Raw genomic sequence first — 18,665 nt, forward strand, 5'->3', positions numbered from 1 at the left:
TTTATTTTATCTAGCAGGGCAATATTAAAAATAGGATTAAAAACTTAGTATTTTGTTTACAACTCTGTTGGGAAAGGTGATTGCTTGGAAGCTGTGGGGAGCAATGTCTTTTGTATAAACCAGGCAGGGTGCTCCTTCAGCTATAGCGGGATGTTCCCTTTTGAGCCTCCAGTGTGCGTGTGAGGGAACGGTTCAGTCCTTTCCACCAGCTTCCTCCCAGTAAGGCTGGATCACAGGGCCCTCTAAGTCAGTACAATTTATGTGCCCTAGAAAACGCTCTATACTGCCAGTTTGAGCAACGTTTGATTGTGCTCTGCAGCCTTGACCAGTGATGACCCTACTAGCTGTTTTTGGAAGCAGGTGATTTCTGCTCCCGTGACATGGAACTGATTTCTGTGGAAACAATGTACAGTACAAACACCAATAAAAGACTGTGGTGAGCAGCTCATCTTCTAATTTTTGGGCTAGAACCTTGACTTTTCTGTATGTGTGATGCATAGACTGCTAATTCTAGAAAACCTCAGAATAAGACCTTTTGCAGCAAGAGATTTTCAGTTGGTTTTGTGCAAGTTCCAGTAGTTCATGCACTACAGGGACTGAGGGGACAACCATATGCTCACTTTTTCCATGAACTGGAAGTTTTTTCATTTTGAGGATGGCAAGTGAAAGACTGGAACAGGTTGTCCAGAGGATCTCCATCCTTGGAGACTTTTAAAGTGTGTCTGAATGAGGCCCTGAGCAATACAACTTTGTTAGCCCTGCTTTCCAAGAGGTTGGATCACTTGATGACCAGAGATCTCTTCCAACCTAAATTATTCTGTGATTTCGTTTTTCCTTTGATAGGAGACACCTAAGTAGTTACCTAAGATCTATATCTAAGATCTCCAAATTAACAAATTTTTTTTTCTTATGATTTCTATAGCTGTACGTGTTAGTAAGCTAAAGACAAAGATTGTCATTTGAGATAGTGTGTTTGTCACCAAACACTTCAGCTTATCGAAAGTGATAACAGGGCTAAAGGCAGAAGAAAATGTGACCTTAGCTAGCAACACAACCTGATGTCAGCATGAAACAGCTGCAAGCTGCAACAGAAGCACCTCTATAAGTGGCAGCGTGTATCATTTAATGTACACCCTCTGCTGATTTGGCGTTACACTAGAATTTGAGAGGACTTTATTCTAGTTTTATTGGTCTGTCATCAGTGTGACTGTCAAGTTGCATATGGGCATAGTTAGTGACATGAAGCTAAATAAGCATGTTAAAATGGAATGTAGGTGAATAAGAATCACCCTACCCAAAAAACGTACCCATGTTCCAGGCAGTAATTGTCAGTGGCTCTTTCTGCCAGTGGGGGGGGGGGGTTCCAGGGGCTAGCGGGAAATAGTAGGATTCGGCTTTTTCTGCCAGTGGGGGGGGGGTTTCCAGATGCTAGCAGGAATTAGTAGGATTCTGGTTCTAATGTTTAAAAACAGAACACACAACTACTACAAAACAAAGAAGGAATGGAAGTTTTATGGCCCATCTCCTCTGTTCTGGTTTCCAGTGAAGGCCTCATCAATTCAGTCTCCAGGTTGTGGAGTGGGTGGAATAGTAAAGACCCATGGAGCTTTGCATGGGAAAGAAGGCAAGGCAAACAGTTCAAAATGATGCGAACTGGAGGACTGACTTCTTACAAATGCCAGTATGTAAAGGTGGCATTGAAACTCACATTTCCCAGTAAAATACCTGATCTTTCTTACTTTCAATCTGGAGTGAAGCTGAAAGAGAATCTATAGTTGTCTGTCATGTGCTGTGCTTCATGTGTGCCAGTTCCTCTGTTTGCTAATTCTTCTTTAATGAAGGCAAGCACAGATGGTTGCTAAAGAAAACCAGATGATTTGGCAGCATGCTGGTGTGTTTGCAGGGGTGAGACTTGGGCAGACTTTTGAGGCTGCTTTGTTGTCATTGCTTTTAGTTCAAATTTTCATTTAGAAAGTTGAAATTCCTCAGTTTTGTCCCCGTTTTTAGTTTATAGTAGGATTCATTTAAGGAGGCTTTTTTCATTCTAGTAAGGTGCTTGTTTACATTTCAGCCATTTATTGTGAGAAGCCATCCTTCTCATGAAGTGTGGAGTCTGAACAAGAATGAGACATGCATAGAGAAGTTTAAATGTAGGACATGCCTTAATTCCATAAAAAGACTTACAGATTCCTCTCTCCATGATGACAGGAGGCAAGGGTCTCTTCATGCCTTCACAGACTCTTTCCTTCAAACTAAATAATGCCACAAGGAGACCCTCACCAGAGGGGCACTGTGAGTGTAGTTTCATCTTTTTAGCTCAATTGACTTAGCTTAGCTGGACTGCAAGACCCCAGATGCTGGTTAATATGCAGGTTAATGGTTCAAATCTTGTTTCCCTGGCTGGCTTGTGGCTCTTAAGCATCGATTCAGTATTTGGCAACATCTAGGGAACCGGCGGGCTATGCACAGTGAACCAGGATGCTTTTGATCACTTGACTGCTTCAGGCTGCCACAGCAGTACAAGCAGTAAATAGCCCTTGTATAACTGAGACATTCATTTCCAGTCTGGACAAAATAATTATTGCTATTGGAAATGAAGTGCTCTGTATGGAGATGATTCAAATAACTCAAATGACCCAAGCTGGGTCTGCATAGGTGATGCTGGAAGAAGTTGGAACTTGAAAAGAAAGATTTCTCTGTGTTGGTGAACAATGTGTTTCAAGCAAGTAGTAGAAATCCATGTGAGTTTTAAGGTTTATGAGTTTAAACTTTAGGACGAATTGTTTATTCTAGAACTGAAATAAAATTAGGAACCTTTCATCTTAACAGGTGTATGTATGATTTTCTTTACTGTTTGTATTTCTGCTTTATTAAATGCTGTCAGTGGTGTAATGAAGTCTGTGATTCTCCTCGAAACTTGTGCTTGAAGCATGAGCAGCCTCCTGAAAAGGGGACAGTTTGTTTGTTTGTAGGTGCTGAGTCTTTATATGAGCTACACTCTACAGCTTGCAATTTAGGAATAAAGTGTAAATATCATGAATGAAGGGAAGAAGCACTCTACAGGGTAAACAAAGCAGTGCAAGGGGAAAGAAGCTTTCTAACTTGTCCATTTGAATTATCAATGCAGTGATCTTTCAGGGTCACAGATGTACAAAATGGCTGTGCCAGCCAGACTTGCCTTAGGGAAGAGAAGAGATTTTGAGTTGCTTAGAAAATGATTGCTTATATTAACAAAATGTTGTTTTCTTTTTATTTTTGACTTGTTGACTCCTTTCAAGTCGTGCATGGAGGCAAGTGTCCTTGTGTGAAACCAGACATCTATATAGATGGAAATCACTTGTGGTTAGTTAACCTGTGAGACTGGGATGAAAGTTTGCATTTACATCGACTTGAGGTTCCTTATGGTTGTTCAGATCTGTGGTGTTTAGTTTCATAAATGACAACATTTGCTGTTGATGTTGCCTGACTTAATGATTTTTGTGTCTCTTCTGAATGAGGAAGGATGGTAGGACACCAGCAGTGCTCGTCACCGTGTCTGAATCTTCTTCTACACCAGCTACTGCTAAATTGGCAGAAAGACCTGTTAGAAGGTGTCACTGCTAAGGAAAGATTTTGATTTCTTCCTCCTCCCAGCAGTGGTGAAAATGGCTAAGGCAGGCTTTCTCTGCAACTTCTGCATGGCAACCTCTTTGTATTTTGATGTCTCCAATTACATTTAAGTCAGTATTTGTTTTGTGAAGTCTATGATGGCTATATCCAGAGAAATAGGTTTAACTGGGTTGTGGTTAATGTTTTTATTCTTTGTGGTAAATGTGAATGATTCTGCTTGGCTTAACTTTCTTTCTTTAGGGCTAAGTTAAATTATATTACCTTGCATTTGCTGTAGTGTAAAAGCAGCATGGGGGTTGTTACTGTGGCTCAGCTGGTGTCTTATAACTTGTTAAGCAGCAATAATTTGATAGTGAGTCTGAGTCCTGAGGCAAGTTCATTCTTCGTTTTTTACTTGACAGACTTTGCCCTTGAACCAGAGGAGATCTTTTGCCTGCCTGTGAATGTTTATTCATAGCTTCACTGCCTGTTACCAAGTTCTGAACTTTGATTTAAACCAAGTGAATAAGCTTAAAATTAGCCTACCCTTAGCCCTTTTGTTTAGCTCTTCTTGCAGGTAAGGTGGTCTTTGGGTTAGAGTCAAGTGGTATAGGAGAGACCTTAGAGAAACTGCTGGAATTCAGGACATATGAATACGGATTTTCCTGGTCTGTCACACTGCATTTTTCCAGTTCTGATTTCCTAATTGATCCTGGCTGATCTTTTTATTTGAGTAAGTAGCTTTATGTGGGGAAACTGATATATTTAATCATTCTTTCATGGATGTAACAGCTGTGGGAGACTTTTACTGTGCACACAATATATGGGAGGAAAACAAGATGGTTACTGAAGAATTCAAATGACCAGCCATGGCATCAAAGTCAATAATTGAGTCCCATTAGGGACCAACTTTTAGTCATGGCAGTAAACTTTGGATGGCTGGGCAACAGCCTTAGTTTTACCCACGTGCAGAGACCTGAAGATGGTTGACGAAGGATGCTGAGCCATGGGGAGAAAGTGAATAGTACCACTGATGGAGGCTAAACAAGAATAGGTTAGGCAGGATTATGTTAAACAGATTTACCAGGACACAAGTGCTTACATTCCTTTAACTGTCCTTTCTCTCTTAGAGGAAAGCATGAAGGATCTTTGTGCTTATTTTTCCTATATATAAAATCTAAATAACAGTATTTTTAACTATGCACTGACTGCATTATTTATATGTTGTTTTTCTTTGTAGCACTCTAGAGTCCCCTGCTTGCACAGGGTTTCACATTGCCTCTGAAATACATGAATATCACAATTAGTAGTCTAAAGTCATTAATGACAAAAGGAGTGAAAGTTGCAGCAATGTCTTGATTCTATCTTTGTATTCGTCCTCCCCGAACATGACTGCTTTATTTGCTGTAACTAATAATGATGTTTGTTTATGAAGAAGGAATGTGGATGAAGTTGCTCAGATCTGTTGTTTAAAGGGGTTGTGTATGTAGGGTGGAAACAAGCTTTGGGAAAACAGAAGTCATGGTGACTGTTAATATTTTATAAGCTGTGACACATTTTGGGCTTTGGAGCCTTTTTCCCATGACTTTCTTTCCTTGAGGCAATGGTTTGCTTAAAATGCAGCTTCCTCAATAGGTGAAGAAGGTCCAAGAAACTGATGTGTCTCAGGAATTGGAGCTTTCCATTTGTAGATCAGGAATTCAGACTGTGCTTATATTTGAAACCATATTAAGTATGAACTAGATTCTTTTAGATTATTATGCAACCATATAGAAATCATATACTGTACCAAAGTGTCAGTTGAGTAGGCCACTATTTGGTGTACTAAAACCTTTCCATTCTAATTTGAAACTGCATTGAAGGAAATCTGAGATATTGGTATCTAAAAATAATCAGGTCAAGTTCTGTATGCTCCTGCATTCACCTCCATCCTCCATGTATAGAGCTGGAAGTAGAATTTAGCCTAGTGTGACAGTGATTAAATAAAGGAAATATTATACGCTACATCTTCTGGCATCTGCCCTGATTCTGAATTTTCTGCATGACCTGGAGTCAGCATCCTCATGTGTATTTTGCCGGTTTCCACTGTGTCAAAAAAAATGGAACTAATTCTATCTCAATCATACACAAAGAAAGCTGTGCAAAGTATTATTTGAAGTAATCGTTATTGAAAACCCATTTTAAAAGTTACCGAGCAAGCATTTTTTCACTAAAGGTAAAACATGTCTTGCTGCTCTGAGGTCGGGTGCGTTTTCAAACCAGTCATTAGAGTCCGAAATGGTGGGGTGTTGGTTTTTTTTTTTGTTTTGTTTTAAGCCAAACCCAACAGTTTCAAAGCTACCATTGAAGTCACTTAATCTTGAATGCGGTTTCACTGCTTTTTTTACAATGAGCCTGGGAAATGTAAAATGCTAGCTGTTCAGTTACTGGGGTTTTATCCCTCATGTCTCAAAAGAGAATAAATGAAGTGGGCTTGATTGTCGGCAAGCCATTGCTTCTCTCTGCCCATACCTACCTAAACAAGTGTGATGTGGGAATAGATATTTCTCACCAGCTGTAACGGGTTGCTGATCTAAGCTCTGGTTATAGTTGACTGTGCTTACATAGACGTTACGAAAGCTGGCACTGTCTGCTGACTTTGGCATTGGCATAATGTTGCAGAAGTATGGTTTGTAAGACCCTATGTGCACACAGCTTGTCAAAGCTAGGCTCTGCTTGGTCACATAGAGTTGAATTGAGGAGGTGGTGGGATAAGGCTGCTCTGAGTGCTTGTTTTCTTAGTTAGGACTCAGCAGAAACTTTCACTTTTTTAGTACACCAGGAAAGTGCCGATGCAGCCAGTCAGTACTACAAAATACATCAGAGCAAAAGTCAGCGTCAAGTCAGGTTCCCTATTCCTTTTCCTTGCTAACAGCTGCAGTGGATGCTCTGGAGAACGTACAGCCAACTCTTTAACCACGTAGCAATTGTCCCAGGAGCTCCTGAAGTTATTGCCAGGCATGTTTTCTGTTATAAGTGTCTCAAACCATTTTTTGGTAACCATATGTAGATAGAGCATGGCCTTGGTCGTAAAATCCAACTTTGAATTATTTTTAAATAAACAAAAGTTGTCTGTACACTTTGCTTGTATTATGTGTCTTCACAGTCTGTAGCAATATGCATCTTTGAAGATGAAGCATTTATAGTACAAATTCCTGGTCGTCATGCTGGTCATATCTGTTGTAGTAGTTGATAATCTTTCTCAAGATGCATGTTGGCCCATTGTTCCCTAGTTTTCCTTACATGGTTGTTGTTTTGTCTCAACCACCTACAGTTTTAGACATTCTCATGGTTATTGCTCCATAGAGTATTTCACAGTATTTTAAATGGTTATCTAATTAAAGTATATTAATTAAGCATCAGGCCAGGCATTCTGGGTGGGAGTTGTTGATGTGTAATGTATGTAGCACGAGACAGTTTTTGCAGCTGTAGTACCTATGTCGTTGCATTAGCTTTTAACTGGGCAGATGAACGCCTTTGGACAGAAGCCCTGGCTCCTGTTTTCTGTGGCTATATAGGAGACATAGGCTGACACGCTTGTTTTTTCCTTCAGCATTCAGGAATAACTGCATATGTTGTGTTTATTGGCTCAGAGGGGGCTGCTTGGAAAGTTTAGGATGCTGCAGCATCTCATAGGAGCATTATACCTGGCAAATGCAAAGTGCTGGGCAACATGTTGCCCATGTTACTGATTGTAAATGCACCTAAATGAATGCCTGTGACAGGCCCAGTGCTACAGCTTTCCCAGATCCCTCCAACACATCTTATTGGCTTAACTTCACCGACCCAGCTGTCCTGAGCCCTGTCCTGAAATCGAACAAGGCTGCAGTTTGACATTTTTATCTCTAGGGATAAAAAAAATATTTCTAGGGAGCTTTCTGCTGTAGGAGTTGCCTGCAGTAGCAGACTTTGCACTGGGAAGGACGTTCTGTGGTGGCTGGAAGTGGGATCCGCTGCAGCATTTCTGCCCCCTGAATGTGCTGTGTGTAACTTGAGGCAGTAAATGCTTTTGGTCGTCTTGTTACAATGCTTTGTCCTAAAAATGTCAGGATGCTCTTTCCTTCCTCATACGGCTCTGCATGCTAGCTGTCCATGCTTTACACCTTGGTGTGCTGCATGTGCAGGACATGAGCAGCCCTTCAGGACACACTAAGTGATAGCAATATAAAATGCAATTTCCTTTTGCTGACAATGATGCGTGTTAGGGCAGTCAGCATCTAGGGGATGATAATTACCTGAGTAGGCAGAGGGATTTGTCCAGGGAATGCCAGCTGGGAGTGTGGGCTGGAGAAGTCTCTTCCTGTGATGTCATGGCAACAGATGGTGCTAATAGCTGGAAACCTGAACCTGGTCTGTGGAGCTGGAGGTACCCCATCCATTCTTCATGCAGTGCTCCTTTCCTTCGTGGGTAAAAAGCATCTGTCCATTTAAGGGCTGCAGATTCCTGGTGTGCCTCTTACTTCACTATTTATATAGGATATAGGCAGTCCAGGTAAGACAAAACTTCACCTATCAATTCTGCAGGTATCTGTTTCACATGGGTTTTGGCAAATAAACCCAAGCCACTGCCAGCAGATGTCTCCCTGGGAGCTCGGTTTGGCACCGTCTTCTGTAGCAGGTTCCCTGTAGCACTACTGGATACCTACCAACTTTGCAAAATACAGAGAACTCAATTTCAAGTGTGGCTAAACTTCAAGCAACCTGTCAAGGACAACTAAATTAAAACAGCTTTTTCTAATACCTTGTGATGTGATTTTTTATTCTTTTTGAGCTATTTGCAAATGTCTGAGCCATTTTGCAGATGCCCTTTTTTGATTATGCATAAACCAGTTCTGAAGATAATATTTGGAAGATAAGAAAGTATTTGGGACAGTACTTGCACCCTTAGTAGGAGGGAATAAAAATAATTTAGAAAAAAGCCGTATATTTCGGAATGGAGCAGAATCCAGATTCTGTCAATGCCCTGAAGTCTTCAGGCGCTTGAGAATGTGCTTCAGCAACTCTGTTTCAGTTTGCTCACATGTCAAAGTCCTAATGAATACTTCTTGCTGCTATTGAATGGCTGTGCCTTTTAATGACACAGATCAGTTTTAGATCAAGTACTGTGCAAGGCTGACCGAAGACCCAGGCAAAGAAAGCTGTTGCCTGGGGTGTTGGGTGTTGTGTGGATGGGTGATGCTACTGGCCGTTTTGCCGTTTGAATTTCTGACAGAGCAGGGGCTCACTGCAAGCACAGGGGGTCCATGCTGTTGCTGTAAGATTTCCAGCAAGTGGAGAGAGCTGACTAAAACCTGGAGGTGAGGACAAGGAGGGGGAAGGTTAATTATTTGCTCTTCATCCTGACTCATCCCTGCCACGTGTGCTTTCGGAGACGGTGCCTGAGGGAGGGAGCTCCTTGTGCTTCTGCAGAATTGAGTTTTGCTGACTTGTGAACAAAGGCAGAAGAATTAGCTTTCTTTTATATAATTATTTGCCTGAATAATTAAACTTTAGTAGAGCTGAGGAGAAACACTGGCAATGTGCAGCACACAGGATTAATATTAAAATGAACACCAGTGTGCTTTACCTGCTGTTCAGGAATGAAGGAATGCTTTCTTGCAGCTATACCAGTCCTGCAATAAGGCCGCTAATTCCTGTAGTTTGGGAAAAGGGTATTTTCTGACTCTGAAAGATCCCAGTGCCCCATCCTGTATAAATAGCTTTTCTTATTGATTGGTATCTCTAGGGCTCAGGGTATGTGACCCACTTTGTGGTTTTATCTGTGAAGATTATGCTAACGAGAGTGCTGTGAGGGCAGAGTAGTGTCTGTGCTTAGGGCTGCTGCTGGCACGTTTCTACCCAGTGCGATTCAAAGGGTATTTTCAGGGGCCCAGAACAAAAGAGGGACAGCACCCCCAAGCCAGCAGGGAAAGCTGTGGCACTGAAACACAGCAAAAACATCCTCTTGTAGAGTGTTTAATAAACTCTGAGATAGTCGGTGTGTTTGTGGAAGGCTGCGTTGGGACATAATTGTATGGACAGCCTGGCTATGAATGTTGGGCGGGCGCCCTGCAAGGCCTAATAACAAACCTCTGTGTGACCAGAGGGGGAAGTGTGGGGTAGGGAAAAGCTGGTTTTGCTCTTTAAATTGCAGCTTTATGTAAGCATGTGGGCTTTTGGGGTGGGTGTGTTTTTGAGGTATGCATTGTGGATTTCCTGATGATCTTGAGGTCTGGTGAAAGCTGTATGGCTGGCTGGAAAGGGCACTGTGGGAATATTGTGTTTCAAGGATGACTTTGAGAAAAAAGATCCCTATCTCTTCTTATTTATTTATTTATTTATTTTTTCCCTTGTGTGCATGTCTGTGTCTGTCTCAATTTTTATTTATTTTTTTAATCAAGGTGGGGTGAAGGCTCTGTCTGTGCAGCTCCTAGCACATGGGGGTTGATTCTTGTTTAGGTGCCTGTATGAACTCTACTGAAGGAATTAGTGAAACTAAGAAATCCTGGATACTTTTATGGATTTATCCCAGCTTTTGGTGTTTTTGTTAATTCTTTTTGCTTTTTGAGCTGTAGCTCTTTCACTCGGTATCAGCAATAGGAGACAATGAAATAGCTACTTAATTTTACAAAGCTTGTAAGAATGTGGAATCTTTGTACCACCTCTTTTTTAAGTCTACTTAAAGCTAGTGGAGACTTTCATATTGCTGGAAACTGTCTGAATGACATTTTCACTAACTCTTAAAATTTTCCATTTTCAGGTGTATCAATTTCATGAATAGAAATTTCTTAAAAGCACTTTGAGTTTTTAGTTGTATTAATGCATGTAAGTGCATGCTGTGGCTTGTTAATATGATGACATTAATACTGCCAACTTTAGGGTTTTAAAATCATGGTTTGAAGCAAACAGGCTAATAAATATTGAATCCTTTTTATTTGTCTCTTGTTTTCAAGTCCTTAAGGCTCTTGTTCTTATGATTCCCTGAAGTCATCATGGATCACCTTAAATTGGAGCCATCTGATTCCAGGATTGAAAATTATAATATCCCTCAGAAAAGTAACTTGAATCAGTCATTAATTGTATGATTCCAGATTAGTCTTCTGCAGAAATATTTTGTCTGACTTACCAGGCCAGTCCTTGAGAGCAGATTTTGAATGTTACCAGGGCCGTTGCTTGTTCTCTCAGGTAAAAGTTGGACTTTACTTTCCATATGCAAATTGTGTCTGCCTAGTTTAGTGTTGGATGTAGTCAGGTCAGCAGGTACCTCAATTTCCCCAGTTAACTTTATCATACTGGAATTGGTATAATAAATACAGGATTCCTCACTAACAGAAACGTGCTTTGTTTATTATTGCTACTACTGCCTTTTTCTTTTTTTTCTGCTTACAGAGGGCTGGCGACACCAGTACTCTGCAATTGCTGTACCCATTTGCTTGGGACTGATCAGGATGCAGGTCAGAATACCTGCCCATGTAAACATGATGTATTTGGAGCAGAAAAAAATTTTCCAAGTGTTACTTCTTTCAGGAATGTTCTTTCATTTTGTGATAGCAATTGGAGACCTGGTGGGTTACAAGCAGCCTCATTAGGTCGTAGTTAGACAGAATGAGGCAGCAGCCAAGGTGATGAGTGTCACCTTTCCTACTGAAGGAAGGAAAATTGAAACATTTTGGATTAAAGAAAAGCATGTGGGTATTGGAAGGATTATTAAAGTAAAAAGCATTTGCCCACTTACCTGGTACGACATCCTTGGCTTGGGTCTCTAAGTACCACCTTACCTGGGGCTGATGGCAGCTGTATTGCTTATTGTATTTATTATGGTCATAAATATGTTGCCTAGATTTACACAGTAGAATTCTTATTCAGAAGACGAACTCCCATGCGCAGTTATGTAGCCTATAAATAGGGCTATATACAGGAGGAAGAAGCCAAGGTAATGGTGGTATGCATACCCTTGCAGCCACAATCATTGCTGTGGTTTGCTCAGTCTGGTCAGCTCCTGCTGGGATCCCTGCTGAGGTCAGGTTTTTGGGAATCCACTTCAAAGCCAATTGTGAAGAATGATGACATAGTTTATTGAATAGTGCCGGAAGGTGGCAGCAGGGATGGGCTGGAACTGGTGGCTGGGTCAACCTGAGAGGACTGGTCCTGGACGTGGCACTGGGGGGCTGACTGGGGTCACTGAGCCCAAGTGGGTGGTGTTTTAAAGGCTCAAAACACTATGCCTGGTGTGGAGGGTGGGGAAGGAGAGGCTGCCACTGGGGCCAGGAGAGAGCAGCTGGGAAACTGTGGGAGATGGCTGAGCAAGAAACCCTAATGACGTGCTGTGCCTGAGTACTTCTGCTTGTGACTGTGACTGCTTTGGTTTTAAACATTTAATCCTGCTGAGGAGTATATACGCGTCCCTTTATCTTTAGTGGGTTCATAACCTTGTTTTCCTGGAGAAACCTACACAATACCTGTTAGTTAGGCAGCCTTGCAGCTAAGCCATGCATGAGTTAGGTGTGTGCTAATGGAAAGAGGCATGTAACCTCAGCTGAAGCTGTCTTGCTTGGACACTGCTGGGACACGCACAGAGCGGAGTGAACTGTGCCTTGTGTTGTATGGCACTCACAGCTGCAGAGAGGGGTGCCAGACACTGGCCTTGGGGAAAGGCGTAAGCTAAATTGTCCAGGGGGTGTCTGTCTCAAGAACACTGACCAGTGCAGGTGGAGCCAGGTCTGGCAAAAAGAAGGAGGAGCATACCCTGTTTTTTTTTGACATTGGTGGGTTTGCTAGTGTGTGTTCTTGGCTTTTACAGGGGGCTCTCAGACCTTCAGGGAGTTGGGCTTTGCCCACCTAGCAGGGGTTGAGCATGGGGTTCTGATGCGGTGAAATGTGTGTTAGCTTTAGCTGCTGTGTGTCTGTAGACACCATGAGGTGGGTGGGAAGGCAGGTTCCTCTGGTGCCATCCACCTTCTTCACTTGAAAGGGAAATTCTCCTGAGAGAGATGCAGCTGATACTTGCAAGTATTTGTCTTGCATACTTCAGCTGCACTGACACTTGGAGGTGGGACATGTGATAAATGGGCACAGCAGGATGAGAGCAAATTCAGTACTTAGCAGAGTTGGACCTGAAGACCAGAAGCAGGGCATCTTCATTAGGAACAGACATGAACATAAGTTTTATTTCCTAATCTGTAGTCACTACAGAGTATTTATCTTCTCTAAAGCTTACAGACAAATGACTAAAAGATTTGAATCTGACATGTCAAAATTTTTTAAAAGCCAGAAAGCATCTCCTTTCAGCAGACAGGAAATTTGAGACTCAATTACTTTGCTTTAAAAGGTCCCAGGCTGACGGTTCAGGCAGGAGAAATGCTGGCCCATGTTCACTGTGTTTCCTGAACAGCAGCTAGTACGTCCTCTTCTCCCCATTTTACACCTTGCCCAGACCTGAAGGGGTTACATTTTAAAATGAATAATGACTGAATTTATTTGTCATGGACAAACGATGACAGCTGTTGAGATGCTCCTGTTAGCACTTCCCAGGGGATAAAGTCAGGCTGGTTCCTAGTGCAAGCCAGCCCAGCCAGGCAGACTCAGCTTGTCTTCATCCTGGATTGTTTGTCCCAGGTTCCCCTTGCTAGTGGGAAATTACTTCCTAGAAGTGAACTGAAGTTTTCTGGGCTGAAATGGGTGTTGATGAGAATCCTGCAGAGCTACAGTTGTAGAGAGAGGACTGAAGCCATAGCTGTTTAAATCCACGTGTGAAGACAGCATGCTTAATGAATACAAGGGGCAGAGATTGATTATGTTCTGGACTGAAAGCCGCAGCACTCTGTGAAGCACTGTTACATCTGGGCACGCTATGGAAAATATGAAGGAATGTTGAGGAAGCTTATTTGCAGAAGGATATGTACTTGTAAGCAATTTTATTTTCTTCTTAAATAATGTAAAGGAATTGAGAAATGTAAAGCAAATAGTGTTCTATGTTTCTCTGAGACAGCAGAGCAGTGAGCAGACAAAGGCCTCTTTTATAAGGGCATGTCTGACAGAGAGTACTGTATAGCCCTTATAAATGAGCATTTGGGGGGGTCTTGGGATGTGAGAATATCAATGGTTATTTAGTGTTAGAACATGGCACTGATTTTGCATCAGTGCACCTCTGCTGAAGTCGAGAGTTACACCCATGATGAATTTACCACCTCGTGATTTGCAAAAAAATATGATCCTAGTTCAAATGATTATTGTGAACAGGAGCCAATGAATGGGGACTAAAAAAGGCTTTTTAATGATAATGTGTAGTAGCTTGCTTTTCTCTTATTTTCTGTACTCCCATGTTCAGGTTTCTTTCAGTTCTTTGTTTCTCTTTCTGTCCTGCACACGTGCTGCTGGAAGACTTGGTGTACAGTTCTGAACGTGGCGCTGTCATTCTGCACTGCTTGGATGTGAAAATGCTGTTTGGTTATTGAAGGGATATTCTGATTTGATAAATATGTAATGCTTAGTTTGTAGACTTAATGAACAGGAACATGTGATTGTAATTCAAACACACACAGAACTGTGGGCTGGATGAGGGTTTTTTTGAGTGTTTGGTGGTTTTTTTTCTTTTTCTAATGCGCAAAAAAGCTCATTTTAAATAGTTTAATAAGTAAAATGCTACAGGGGTGTGATCCTTTTAATATCTGTTTTTATAATTTTTAAGATTTATTATATGAAATAGCAAACCACACCCTCTGCTCCTTTCAAAGGGATGAGGCTTTAAAAATGCAAATACCAAGAGGAAGTGAGTTAACTAAGACTGCATCTAGATAGCCTGAAATGCAGCTGATGGAGACTTTAATTACCAGATGAAAGTAGTTTTGAAGTAGTAACATATCTTTTGTTTTGAATATGACTGACTTTCTCTTGACTGGTAAAATATATATATGGCAATCATTTGCTTAGTATCTATGTAGAAGTTTTTGAAATAAATGCAATTGGGGCATATTTTACCCAGAAGTTTCTGTATTCAAGATCTGTGCAAGTCTTTTGGCATCACTTCCTAGAGGCTTCAGAGGTTGTATATTTAAAAGTCTATTTTGATCTGCCATGACCTTCCATGCAGTTCTCACCAAATAAGGTTTTTGAAGTAAATCCTATTTGAAATAGACTGTACCTGTGGGGGGAACAACAAAACCAAACAAAATCTGTCTTGCTTTTTAAGAACTGGCTGTGGTAGGATTTGCTGGGTGACACGCCTCCTAGCCTTGCAGAGAGTCAGTCCTGTGATTATTGCAAAAAATGAAAAGGGGTTGAAAAAAAAGGAGAGGGAATTAAAAACCAAGGTAATTCAGAATTTAATTTGTTTTTAAGCTCCAGCCAGTGGCCTTGTTGTATATTTTTCTGTTAGGTGAGAAACAATAAATCACACTAGAAAACTATAATAAATCTTGAGTTGCTGCATTAACACAGAATATAATAAAGAAACTTGTTAAGAATCTGGCCAGGCTAAACAGCCTCCTGCAGTGAATTTTCATTTAATTGAATTACAAGCCTATTCTCCAATCCTTTAATCATTCTCATGAACTGTTTTCAAATTATTTTTGAATTAAGTATGTCAGAACATGACCGGTGTCAGTAGGGAGGATCGCATGTTCTCCGTGGCTGCCCTAGGGCTACTACACCACTGTGTTAAAGAGAGCCCAACATCCTAATTGTGGCTTATGTTCTTCTCAGCTGTGTAACTTTAAATTTGTTGCTGTTAAAATTCATATGTTCACTTTTGAACAGTCCCAATCACCTGTTATTATGGTGCCCCTTTGCTCGAGATGTTTTTTGGTTTGGGTTTGGGTTTTGTCGTCCATCTCCTCCCCCCGCCCCAGCCCTTTCTCATATTCTAAGATTTCCTGAACATCAAAACATCAAAATTAAGGGGAGAGAGAGAGAGATTCTTGGCCTCCTTTCTTACTTTGTTGGATGCTGCTGTCTACCCACCATTTCTGTGCTTTGATTAGAGTGTTGGTATTATGTGCAAGTGTGCACCTTGGAAATGTGGTGTTTAGGTTTTTAGATGCTGTGATGGTTCTCCCGTGTCCAGCTGCTAATAAGCCAGTACCACTTTGGGCAAGGAAAACTCCTTAAGACTACTGGGCTGAGGACATTACAGGCTTTGCTTTCTGTTCTTTTTGTCTTCCCTAGGATATGCCTATAGTATTACCAGTTTATTTTCTTACTTTTGGAAAGCTGAACGTGTATTGAAATTCATTAATTAGTGTCTAACTAGTAGCCTTTATTTGTTACTATATGTTCCCAGGTGCTTTCTTGAATAGGGATGGATTAAAGCACTTGCTTGAGTTTTTACTGAGTGAAATTTTGCAAAGGGAATGTTTCTGAACAGGTGGAGAGTGGGTTCATACCTTGGACTGTTGGAAGAAGGATGGACATGAAGCAGGACTCAAATCTTGAATGAAGCATTAGTGTGGAGAAGCTAAGTGATGGGGGCCGAGGTGGCTTTCTGGTCTCAATAAATAATGCGCACCATCTCTATCAGCTGTCCAAACACACTGTCACCTTTCAACCTAAGGCTGGTTTCTAAAGTGAATTAGCTAATCTGAGTAAAACTGCAATATAAGCACTCCTTTGGAATTGAAGTGACTTTCACTGAGAATCAAAGTGACTGTAATTCATTTTAAGATAATTTATGTTCGTGTTTAGAGATAGAGGCTGCAGTTCCCTTTGGATGTACACAGAAGGTTCAATAAGTTTTAATACATCTTGTATTTGGTTTTATGAATTTGAGGTAACTTTTTCTGTTTACTTGTAAAGAGTCTCTGGTGATCATTTAAAAGAATAAAATGGATTTATAGCTCTGAATGGGTTCTGTGATAAATGCTCTGTAGTTTATCAAAAGCATGTGTGTTGCCATGCATCTTTCCTGGGTTACCCTGTATTTTCAGTCTGGTGCAGGCTGTTAGCAGGGTGTGACTGGGCAGCCTGTGCTGTCTGATCCCTGCAAATGTTGATCTTGGATTTGCTCATGGTCTTGGTTTCACTACAGCCCATGGCAAAATAGCTCTCAGAGACATAAACATCTGACATAGACTGTAGACACCCCAAGTGTTACCTGTGGCTTGCATCTTTCTGCTGTAGATTTGAAGTTTATTCTTTTTGTCTAATGTATTCATTAAAAAAGTTTATACAGTGGCTTCAGTAGCAAGGATTGGGTTCAGTGGCCTGAGGGTCATTCGTGAATAGCTATTTCTAATGGCAGAGCAGACCTGAACATGCAGCATATTTGCTGTTGCATGGGCATGTTCTTTGGGATATCCCTTTGCATCTTCAGACTTCAAGCTGAGTGTGCTTTTTTTGGCAGATAAAATTTTTGATGATGAAGACTCCGTGGATGGGAACAGACCTTCCTCAGCTAGCTCCTCTACATCTTCAAAGGCCCCTGCAAACTCACGCAGAGTTGGGATGGGGACTACCCGCAGACTTGGGTCTGCACCTCTGGGCTCCAAGTCCTCAAGTAAGCTGATAGCATATATAAATTGACCTGTATGTGAAGTATTTATAGTGTTCATACTTGAGCTTATGCAAGGACTTCCAGTCTGGCCCCCAGGATCCAGTAACAAATTTTTCCTTGTGAAATCATTGTGTGTGTTGTCTGCATGCCGTGGTTGAACTTTGGTAGGATGAATCTCCAAGCAGTTCCCACATCCCTGTAATATGCTTTGCATTTCTGGAAGGTTAGACCTCTGCAGTTGGGCACTGAGGGCTACGAGTAAATCATGTCAATGTTGCTGTGTGTAGATTTTTGCCTTTGTAGCTGCAACTCTTCAGCTGAACTGAGGCTGTTTATGACTGCACGCTAAACTTTAGCCCATGCAATCTAAAACTGACCCACTGGCTTTCTTCTAAGACCTTTGGGCATTGCTGATAATGAAGGTGCAAAAAGAAAACTGAGTGGTAATTCTGAATGTGAGCAATAATTCCACATGTGATTATAATTCTACATGTGACCTAGAGAAATGGGAAAGTTCCCTGTATCAGATAGTCTCCAATCTGATTAGTATTCCAGAGACACTTTGTCTGTCTTATCATTTGTCTGTTTGTGCACCTGTCAGATCTGCACCTTCATCTATTATAGAAAGGATTAAATCCTTTAAAATAAAATCTCCTGTATAATTAAAGTAAATATTCTCTTTCATCTTTCACACTATGTCCCCTGTGAGTGACTACTGTAATGACTTCCCTAATGTGCCCTCTGTGCCTAGGAGTTGAAGGATGCGGTGACTGTCTAGTCTGTGCCTGGCATTGAATTTCCCTGTCTCTGCTTTCATTACATCTGCAGCACTCTGAGACTGCATGGATTGTGAACTTTCTTGTTATTAAGTGTCTTGATAGCTGGTGGTTTCTTAATTGATTCTCTTGTTGATAAGAAGATTGAAAAGGCTTTTTCATTTGTATGTCAGCAGCCAAAGAGGGAGCAGGTGCTGTGGATGAAGAAGACTTTATTAAGGCATTTGAAGATGTCCCAACGGTTCAGGTAAGTAGAATTACATGTTAAAAAACACACAGTACTAAAAATCTGAAGATGAATACAGGTTCTAGTCTTAATCACTGACAAATTGTGCTTCCTTGTGATGTTGACAAATCTTCTTTAAGGGGAAGGCAAGTTAGAAGTTGGAGGGAGGTAAGCTTTAAATGATGGTATCTGCCAATAGTTTGTGTGAAACCCTCAGAAGTGGGAATGGAAGTAGGAAGGTTGTGATAAAAGGTATCACAGGAGCACGTATGGGGCTGGAACTGGATGTACATGCTGCGCAGTGCAGTTTGGTTGAACAAAAACTTAAGTCAACAGAAGCCTCTCTACATTTTATCTGTACCATCTGGGAACTGAAAGCAATAAAGGTGACCTGTGTCTCTAGGATTGCTGCTATTGTGAGTGTGACAACTGGACAGTGATAGATTTAGCTGAGCCATGTCATGTATCCTCTCTCTTTCACCAGGACTTTATTTATGGGGAACAGCACATGTATCCACTCTTGATCTTCTGTAGGTCTTTACTAATACAGCCACTAGTAGCTGCAGGAATG

The 18,665-nt window shown here is 41.2% G+C and overlaps 1 protein-coding gene across 1 annotated transcript in view; it reads left to right on the plus strand.

The window, feature by feature from the left end:
- CLASP1 (cytoplasmic linker associated protein 1) overlaps window positions 1-18,665 on the plus strand; it is a gene marked incomplete at its 5' end in the record, with an annotated part of 127,845 nt that overhangs the window by 16,978 nt on the left and 92,202 nt on the right. The window contains 2 exons of the mRNA XM_010018970.1: window positions 16,943-17,095; window positions 18,042-18,115. Coding sequence (XP_010017272.1) covers window positions 16,943-17,095; window positions 18,042-18,115 — 227 coding nt within the window. The remainder of the gene's footprint in view (window positions 1-16,942; window positions 17,096-18,041; window positions 18,116-18,665) is intronic.

The sequence above is a fragment of the Nestor notabilis genome, unplaced genomic scaffold, assembly GCF_000696875.1.
Source record: "Nestor notabilis isolate BGI_N333 unplaced genomic scaffold, ASM69687v1 scaffold6577, whole genome shotgun sequence".
NCBI lineage: Eukaryota > Metazoa > Chordata > Aves > Psittaciformes > Psittacidae > Nestor > Nestor notabilis.